This window comes from Eleginops maclovinus, chromosome 10 (assembly GCF_036324505.1).
Source record: "Eleginops maclovinus isolate JMC-PN-2008 ecotype Puerto Natales chromosome 10, JC_Emac_rtc_rv5, whole genome shotgun sequence".
NCBI classification, from domain to species: Eukaryota; Metazoa; Chordata; class Actinopteri; order Perciformes; family Eleginopidae; genus Eleginops; species Eleginops maclovinus.
Window position 1 is genome coordinate 5575627 of NC_086358.1, and position 9690 is coordinate 5585316.

Below are 9690 nucleotides of genomic sequence, written 5' to 3' on the forward strand. Positions count from 1 at the left end.
ACAACTGGGCGTCATAAATATCTCCTGAGATATTTTAATGCAGAATCTGCTGTACGTTTCATGGTATTTGTCAGGAATGACCATTCAGTTACACGATAGAGCATCGATAGTGGAAAGGTGGTGATAGAGCCACATGGCGTCGCACCACTGATACGAACATTAGCTGAATAATTTACATCCTTGCAAACTGAACGGCTTTGGTAAATTGCAGGTTTAGATTTTTCCAGGAAAGTTCCCTTCCTCTCTCTGGTCGTCCCATTTCTGGACCTAGAGCGGAAAGAGTGAGACATAAATATTAACTTTTTGAATCACAAAAGTTCAGAAAATGTCAGAAATCCTTTGCTTGGTAATGAGTTCATATTTAACCATATCAAAAGCAGAACACCTGCTGTGAGATCAGTGATCGGGTGTAAGTAGGTAAAGTGTATTTAATTTAGCAACTCAAACCTACAAAAATACCTAAAAGGCATGAAAATATAAGCCTGTCCAAATTAACGGAACTGTTTTTTTCTTGATTACCGTTTACAACGTACCAGAGGAGATTAAACTACAAGTAATTCCCTATAAGGTGTAATTAATTTACATTTTCAGATGTTGATTTTGGGTTGAAGTGGTTTGAATATGTAATGTTAACACGCGTCCACAAAGAAATGTGGAAGATTTCTTGATATTCTTGGGAATTGGCTAAAAATAAATGTAACCTTCCTGCTTTTTATTTGGCTGAGAATAATTATAAAGGGGAATTTTCTATTTTAAGACCGAAACTTTGTTTTGATTCTCAGGAACGCGCAGACTACCAGGAATGTGAGCAACGATAAAAGTTGTTTGACCTCTAACAAACTCGGCCCACATAAGGGAAAGTATATTCTGCCATCACTTTTTAACTTGCCTGTGGGTTTTGGGAGAGTGGTTTCCACATAAGACAACAAGTTAAGCAAAAAAACAAAGTGTTACCCAGGATATGGGGCAGAGTGACGTGTAGACCCTCTTGTACCAGTCGCAGGGGGTGGTGTCCACTCCCTTAGCGTCTAGAGCTTTCTGGCAGCGGTGGAAGTCTATTAATAGAGAAAAGACAACAATGAAATTCAAAAAATATGGCCCCAATCCAAATCACACAACAAAGGGTCATGTTGGTTCCCCCCAAAATAGTGGTTTACTTCCAGAGAGGTCAGAGGCCAGCTTTTCAACCTGGCTTCAAAACGAAATACATCTTAATCAACGCAACAATAACACACATATTTTAATATCTATATGGCACAGCATTTCCTCATAGGGTTCAATGGACTGATATGACCTTGACTTTGACTCTCACCCAGGTAGTTGGACCAGCAGTTCCTGGTCTGGTTCTGGTTAGGGAACCGGGCATCAAATGGAGCAGTGCGGTAATTCTGAAGTTTAGTTTGAATGTCCTCAGCCATTTTCACCTCTGTCAAGAGAATATCCTCAATGGATACTGAAGGAGCAAAGGATTCAAGCTTATTTGTCTGTCTCTAAGGAAAAAGCTAATTTCGACCAAATGCACCCATTAAATAAATTAGACCGACCGGCATGACTGCACCTATGGCTGCCGACAAACTACAATGCTGGCTTATCAATTACCAACCTCTGCTGGCTGATAGGGGGTTATTTGGGGGGAGATTTTAGGGTACGTGAGTTTTCATCGAATAATCCTTTATCAGAGCAAACACACAGCATAACAAAATGAAATATAATCGGTCGAAAATGCGTCTACTAGAGACAGTATTGGAACAATGTTGGCAGATGTGTTATCAATAACCTGCATCTTAAAGCGTAACGTCCTTAAATGACCTAGTTTCTGTTTCTTTTTGATAAAACCAAGGTATGCTCTAAAATACATAGATATGCTATTACAATGAAAATACAGCATATTTTTGAGATATTGGATTAAATCCTAAACTCGGATCGATCATTTCCAGACGAGACAGAAATTCCAGAACTTTCTTTCGACAAAACCATTCTCCCTCAATGAAATCATAGGCAATTACAATGGCTCTCAAGAGATGTTGTTTTGTTTTGTTAATAATATATTCAAAGAAAATTCATGCCGGTAGACATTACCTTGGAGCAGTTGCAGGCTCGAGCTCAAAGTGACTTTTATACGGTCTGGTGGACGTGTTCCGTGATAAGCGGTGAGGATGCAGCCGTGCCGTCCTCTGCAGCTGGTATGGCGTCTACAGGTCACATAAAACACAGACAGGCAACATAACTCAGACTCTGGCTCTGCTGTAAGTGATGAGAGGGTAATGGGATGATACCAGGAAAAAGCTAAGACCCCACAGAAGCTGGGTGGTGTTATTTTATAGTGTTTTATTTGACTTGAATCACCATGGTACGGGGTTTTGTTTTTTCTCTCACAATGCGGAAGTATTCTGTTTACAAATGGGTGTTAATCATTAATAGATTTTTATCTAAGAATTAAAAGTAATTTAAGACGTTTTTGTTGGATTTAGGGATGGAGTTTCAGTAGATCATAAGACCGTGTTGTGTTGTGTTTTGTTCTTTTTACATGTTTTTATTCATCTGAAGATTATAACACGTGGCGGGCGAATTCTCAGTTTGTAATCACTGTAGGAAGTAGCCTACTGTCAGGTCAAGTGGGGGCATGTCATATGTATTACCACGGGGATATACATTATTATTACTTATTACCTTATTACTTAGGCTGTTAGGTTATGAAGTGGGTGTGTTTGGGGCACAGTTTGAACCCTCGGCAAGTTCACTTATAGCCTATAACACATTTAAACAACACGGCAATAAAAAGTGCTTGACAAGCAGACACACACACAAATACATGTACACACAATTAAAACACTCATTAAAAATGTGTAATTCTCAAAATGCGTAATCTTGTGCGCTTTTCTCCTCCAAGACGCCCTTTTCTGCCTAAAAAACAGTCACCGGGTGCTCTGTAACTTTCAGATCTGGTTACTATAAAACAATCAGCGACTTTCCATTCCCAACATTAATGCACGAGGCGGCCAGCAGTGTGCGTCACGGTGAATTAGCCACGCGCTGATTTTATTTAGGGAAGCAGTACTAATGAAGGAGCCTGCGATACGTGACTGACTTCGACACAGTAATGGACTACTGAACAGACACGCGCCTCTGTCCGCCTGGCATTGCGTAGGACTGCTGTTGTACTCAATGCATTTACAGACACTAGAGGGCAGCAACGCTCTGCTTTCATATTATCGATTATAGATTAGGAAGGACACAAGCTATTTTATATTCTCAATCAATATTTTATCTCAGGGAAGTACATCATTTGTTTCCATTATTCAAATGAAATAAAGTACATTTAAGCCAAGTACTTAAGTACACATTTGAGGTTATATTTCTAGTCCACTATATTAAGGAAGCTGATTTTAAGTGCAACTTCTTTAGCCACTTTATAGATTCAGTTTATTAGCTAATACAAATTATAAATGTACTAGTTAATAAACTATGATATATTATCATAGGTTTAGATATCCAGCAGCACTGTACTGTTAAAATGAGCACCTTCACCAGCTGTGATTAACACATTAATGGATTCATAATTATAATCCAGTGCTCAATATAATGTTATTAAGGCATTTTACATTACATGATTTATTCATAGGTTGTTTGGCAAGTTAACAACACTATATAAGCTCTTTTCCTACAGTGAATACAGGTGAAGGGAATCATTTGTGTCCATTAAACCCACTATTTGGATTCACCATACCATTTGCTTCTATAATAAGATATATTTCAGATGAACAAAAGCACTTCATTTAAAAGTCTTTAATAATATTGTTCAAATTCAAACATATCAAGACAGAAAGAAAAGCCAACAAAGTATCAACACATTTTTGTTTCACTCTTTTTTTTACCAATATAAATCTGAGAGAGGCACACAACAACAGCTTTAAAGAAACCAAAAACCCACAGCAGTAACTCATTATTACAGTGAACATTTTAGACTCAGCCTTGAGTGTCTCACAAGTGTAGTCCATGTGCGCTAAAGAGCATTACCGGTTACAGCATCTTGGATTTAGTAGGAAGTGTCCACAAATCTTGTGAAAACAAAAAATAACCCAATTGTGAATAATTTAAGGTTACTGTAGTGTTTCAAGTTTCTCTATAAAGGGTTTGGAAAAGGCACTAAAAGAAAAGCCCTGTTTTTAAGCAAACTATCATTAGAAATACTCCACCTGTATTTGAACCACCTACTTACAGTATAAAGCCCAGTGTGATATAAATGGTTGCATAGATAAAAAATAAGAATCCAGCCTCTGAAATTAAAAGAGAGCATTGCATCGATGCATGAAAGTGCTAAAATACTGGTGATTGATTTCTCAGCAGGAGAAGAGCAGTGTGATATTCAGGGTTCAGCAGCTATGTATCTAAAATCAAACTTATGATATGCCATCAAGTCTTAAAATATAATCTCGCAGATAAAGCCTCTGAACTCAAAGGATTTGTTTGGTTGTCAGCAGTTGTAACGTCATAGCTAGTGTACACACTTTGGTTTTTCAAGCCACCCTAAAGTTAAAAGTTTTTTTGACACTGAGAATAAACTCGACGTTTTAAAGTTGGTCCCTTCACCAATCGCTGAAGCGGAGTCGATTGAAGGCCTCTTTGATGGCGTCGTTGGTCTCTGAGCTTCCTCCGGTGCCGATGTGGAGAACTTTGCTGTCGGGAACGTCCTGCTTCATCTTTCGCTTGCTGAGGACCACGGTGCCTTCGGACTCCTTGGGACCCGTCAGCACGATGTAGGCGGCGTGGCGTCCACCCTCCAACAGAGTGGCTAAGTTAAAAATAACAAATACAGTTACAGTTTGTCCAAATGTCTGCTGATGACATGCAGATTTCCCTCTATCCCTGAAATATAAAATCTAAATGTTCACCTTTAAACATTATGATGTGCTCCAGGAAACTGGTCGACTGAAGGAGGACTTTGGAATAGAGCGGGTGGAGCAAGTAGGATCGTCGGTCGCTATCTAACGGTTCCTTGAATCAAACATTTGAGTCGATAAGCATCTTGTGAGAAATCCTTCAACCTGCATGTATTCATAAAGACAGTGAACTTACAGATGAGTTGGCCTCTGAGGGCATCATGCCCCAAAACACGAAGATGGAGAAGGAGTTGGTGGTGTGTATAGCGCCAGGCCTCGGTGAGTTAGGACTGGCCAACAGGTCGACCTCCCACAGCACACCGCCGGACTTCCCATCCAGAATCATCACCTACAGACCAGACAGAGAGAGCACAGGGTGACTCAAATCCATCACGATACGAGACGAGCTGCACACAAGAAATGTACATTGGTCTTACCCTCTTTGTGAAGTTTCCAATGTCTTCCTCAACAACAACATCGAGGACCTCGTCTTTGTTAAAGTGGCCGAAGGAGGGCTCGCTGACAGGAAGTGAACACAGAAATGTACTGATAATTATGTCGGGTCCGTGTGAGGACTTTTTAAAAAGAGGAGAAAAATAACGAAGTAAATAAAGGAGAGGGTGGAAAACATTCAGTTCTACTATGAGGACAACACATCAGGTTTTAATATATTGTTTTGTCTTTATTGGGTCTTCTTTGCTTTGATTGGTGACATTTCTGCATTGTAAAACAATTTGATTCCAAGATAAAAAACATCACTTTGCATTCTGGTTAAAGGAATAGTTCCAGCTCTAATTAATTTGTATGTGCAACATAAAACATGTGTTACCTGAGGACTGAGCTGGTGTTGAATCTCCACAGTGTCTTCAGACCTTTTCCATCCACTAAAGCCACCTCGTTTCCAGTCACCAGCAGCAGGTTGGGTGGGTCACCTGTTTCTCCCGTTCTCAGTACCTGTTGCAATGAATCAGATCTACGAAGGAGAGGGATAAACATCAGATAACGGCAGCTTTTAAGTGACAATTAAAAGGTGAATATATTCTGATTCTTACTCAAAGATGGGCACCATTCCAGATGTTGCATGGGCAGTCTTCTCCCAGTGTTTGTCCTTCTTAAGGCCCTTCTCCATCCCTGCTTTAGCTTTAGCTGCAATCCTCCACAGTGCCAGTCCATACAAGCCAGTGTCTGTGAATGAGCACGGGGTTACTCTCTACTGCCACCAAGGGTGTAGTACATCTAAGTGTATACATCTAACTGATTCATTGGAGTGAGTTAACTTGTAGGATATGTCACCTTCAGTTTATTGTCTCTTTTTAAACTCAGCTGGTTGGACTGCAGATGGACACTACTCCATGTTATACCGGATTTGAGATATTAGATACAAACCTTTTTGCAGTAGTACATAGTGAGACCCTTCTGCCGTGCGGTGGAGAAGATGATTGGCTGTCTTTTTGGAGTCAAGAACCACAGAGGAACCAACCTGTTCACCCGTCTTCCCTGAGAGGAACACCAGCTGAGTCTGCAGATATGACAACAGACATTTAAATGAGGTCATTTTAATTTTACTGCAACTTTATCAGATGATTTCACTGTGGTCTCTCATTGTTAATAAAAGCGTCCTGTCACAGTAGAAAATCTAAAAATGATTCGATCCTGCACCGTAAGAAAGGGAAAAATGTGGCAGTCAATAGGTTATCCCACTGATGTTTACCTGAGGGTTGTCAGATGCTACCAGAGCCACATCGCTGACCATGTCCCCGTCCAGATCAGGGACACTCAGAACAGGCACGGTGCTGCGCAGACCAGGGAGCTGAGGCTGCTGCCACCTGACCTCACCTGCACACACACACACACCAAACAGGAACAGTGAGCTCTATCTGACTAAGTTGATTGGATTTTATAACCAAAATAATAGCGTTGATAAAAGCAATGGAGAAAAGCTGGAATGACAAGACATTTACTGTAGACATGAGTTGCCACAGCGGTTGCCAAACCAATTCTGAAGATCTCGACAATAGGAAGAGGTTTTTTTTTAACTAGTTACAAATGGATAATCAACATTCTTCAAACGCCAGACTAAACAAGCTCAGACAATACGTTTCACTTAAACTGTCATCTAGGCACAAATAAGGTGTTTACCGGAGCATCTGTGTCCAGACAAACTGGCGCTAGCTGTCCCTAAACAATAAAGCCGATCTTAGGTCAGCTTGAGCTTGTACCCACTGTGGGAACAACAAGGCTTCGGAAGCCCAGGCTGCCCCTCCTTAATGAAGATAACAGCACCTGCAAGGCCGTAGAGCCAGGTCAGAGGAGGACAGAGAGAAGAGATGCAAATGAGCTAAAGGTTCACAAGCTTACACAAAATATTCCCTGACAATCAGGACCATTTCAAATGTTCTAAAATCACAAAAAACATTTAGACATACTGACAAAACAATTTTAAAGTGTTGAGCCATAACTGTATAGAAATATACATTGTAAATAGTGTGATGTAATGTATGTTATATGTAAAACGGAGAGCAATGGGTCCCTAACCAGTGAATTTGTCAACAGCTGTGAGGTTGTCAGAATGGGACAGCAGACAGTCCCAGTTTCTGCCGCTTTCATCGTCCAGTCCGCACTGGGCCCAGTGGAATTCTGGAGCCAGCGGACGCTCCCACAGCGTCTCTCCGTCTGTCCCGTCCACTGCTATCACAAACACACATGGCGAGGGCAGACCTGGAAAAAACAGAAAAGTGTGTCTGAATTACACGAAACAAAAGTAATACAGAGCCAACTCTTGTTTCTTCATGTTGAATCAACTTATTCGTTATACCTGCAGCAGCACACGTATTGTTCGGACTGCCTTCTGTGTCTTTCAGGACGAACAAGACATCCATCACCTTGTCTTTGCTTGCATCTTCTATAGCTAAGAAGTCATACGTTGCTGTGGCAGAGAAGAAGAGACTATTGGTAAGTTCAATAAACAATTCAACACTACCAAGCAGTGAGAAGCACACACATGTACACACCTGCTTCAGTGAAAGTCCTGTTCCACGTCAGGAGGTACTGTGGTCTGACAGGACAGGGGATGATGAAGGAGAAGGCGAACACTATGGTGAGGCAGAGGAACAAGGAGAAGAAGAAGAATCCGGTTCGCCAATGGGTGAGTTTAGTCAACCCGATGACTTCCTTACAACTCTTCTTCTTGAGCTCTGTTGCTGATGGTGCTGTTCCTGTCTCTGCTCCGTCCTCTCCACCCTTCAGAGGATCGCCTTCAGTGGCACTGCCTGTCGTCTCCATTGTTTCTCAATGCATTACCAGCTAACAATTCTAGTAAACAGGGAAGAGAGCTTACATTAAGATCCTAACCGTAATACTATGCTAGGTTTGAATGTACACTTAAAGGGGCCCCGCCCTATTATGCTAATTTCCAGGTTCGTATTTGTATGTTGTGCCTCTACTGGGACATGTCTCCATGCTTTAATGTTCGAAAAGGTCTTTATTTTTTTCATACTGCCTGTGCTGCAGCACCTCTTTTCACCCTCTGTCTGAAACCAGAGACCAGCTTGCTCTGATTGGATAACGGGCCGGCTTGTTGCGATTGGTCAACTGCTTAGAGATGTACCACCCCTTATCCAATCATGTACAATTTGTTTGAGTGCTAGCCAACATAAGTGTGAGTGTTACATAGTGTGATGTCACTAGGTTGCACAAGTAAACTCAGGAGTCCAGTGGAGGCGTTACAGGCGGGGGGAGTTTATGGGGATTTTAGCCTTTGCACACCATTTACATGCACAAAATCCTAAATTCACACTCTACAGGAAAGGAAAACCCCCAAAGGAATAATAGGGCCCCTTTAAATGAAAAGACCCTTTCTATATACTACACATGGCATGGTTCTGTTGGGTCTATCACAGTGGGGATATGTGTCAAAGTAACCAGCAACAACAACATACCAAATTCTCTGGCATTCACATAATAGTAATTGAAGCATAACAACTAAAGGCCGCTGTCTCTGTTAGCCCAGCTATTTCTGCTGCACCAACCTTTGTAGATATCAGCCCATTCATACGTGCCAGCTCTGACTCCAGAGATTTCTCAGCACTAAAACAAACAGACCCATGGTAACAATGACAATCATCCCACATGGTAGCACACTGGGCGTGTTCCCCTTAACATGTTCTGTGTGAGTTAGGAAGCTTGTTAACATGGCATAATTATTTTAAATCTGCATTAACTGTGCGATGTTAGCTAAATAGCCCCAATATAAGAACGTTTTCCCCGTAGATAGTCACTGTCTGATAGCTATCGTTGTTAGCTATCTTGGGTTAGGAAAGTTAATCTCTGGGATAACGATTGTTTGCTAACTTGTTGAACAAAAAGGCCACTGCCCAAAGAAGAATGAATACAGGTAAACGTGACCGTATTACAATAGTCCCGCCACTTGAGCTTCGAGAAAGAATTTGCAGAGTCAAAGAAAGGTTTTTCTTACTTTATTTCCCACTGTCGTCTTTAGTGGTCACTGGTGCGGCTAACTACAGGTAGAAGGCCTGACAACTGCCTGTCAACTTCTGCTCCGTAAACATACACAGGCATACCCTCTGTGGTTTTGTAGCCCTGAGTTCGTCTTACAGGTAGCGATTTATGTCTGCCAACGTTGAAGATGTACTGCCTGGAAAGGCCCAGAACCCCAAACTACCTAACGAAGGATACAATAGATTTTATTTAATCAAAACCCTTTTAAAGTAAGGAGTTAGGGTAAACACCAGGGAACCACAAGTATGTGCTGCCTGAAAGATTAGGTTCGGGGCCAACAATACAATGGCGT

The 9690-nt window shown here is 41.3% G+C and overlaps 2 protein-coding genes across 4 annotated transcripts; both read right to left on the bottom strand.

Annotated features, from left to right (window-relative positions):
* Positions 1-9: 9 nt before the first annotated feature.
* LOC134870914 (cytochrome c oxidase subunit 6B1) lies at positions 10-2337 on the bottom strand. Of its 2 annotated transcripts, none has more exons than XM_063893433.1 (4): positions 2080-2337; positions 1313-1453; positions 955-1055; positions 10-267 (listed from the first exon to the last, which is right to left on the bottom strand). In XM_063893433.1, the coding sequence occupies exons 2-4, from the start codon at positions 1416-1418 to the stop codon at positions 214-216; spliced, it is 261 nt and encodes an 86-aa protein (XP_063749503.1). In that variant the 5' UTR covers positions 1419-1453; positions 2080-2337; the 3' UTR covers positions 10-213. The 2 variants fall into 2 exon arrangements, with proteins under 2 accessions (XP_063749503.1, XP_063749504.1); XM_063893434.1 differs by having other exon boundaries at positions 1313-1426; positions 2080-2297.
* Positions 2338-3771: 1434 nt separating this feature from the next.
* Positions 3772-9675, bottom strand: fam234a (family with sequence similarity 234 member A). Of its 2 annotated transcripts, XM_063893657.1 has the most exons (13): positions 9355-9675; positions 8909-8966; positions 7892-8192; positions 7696-7806; positions 7416-7598; positions 6592-6716; positions 6267-6399; positions 5933-6065; positions 5710-5853; positions 5318-5399; positions 5077-5229; positions 4893-4995; positions 3772-4792 (listed from the first exon to the last, which is right to left on the bottom strand). In XM_063893657.1, the coding sequence occupies exons 3-13, from the start codon at positions 8160-8162 to the stop codon at positions 4587-4589; spliced, it is 1644 nt and encodes a 547-aa protein (XP_063749727.1). In that variant the 5' UTR covers positions 8163-8192; positions 8909-8966; positions 9355-9675; the 3' UTR covers positions 3772-4586. The 2 variants fall into 2 exon arrangements, with proteins under 2 accessions (XP_063749727.1, XP_063749726.1); XM_063893656.1 differs by lacking the exon at positions 8909-8966 and having other exon boundaries at positions 9355-9674.
* Positions 9676-9690: the final 15 nt, after the last annotated feature.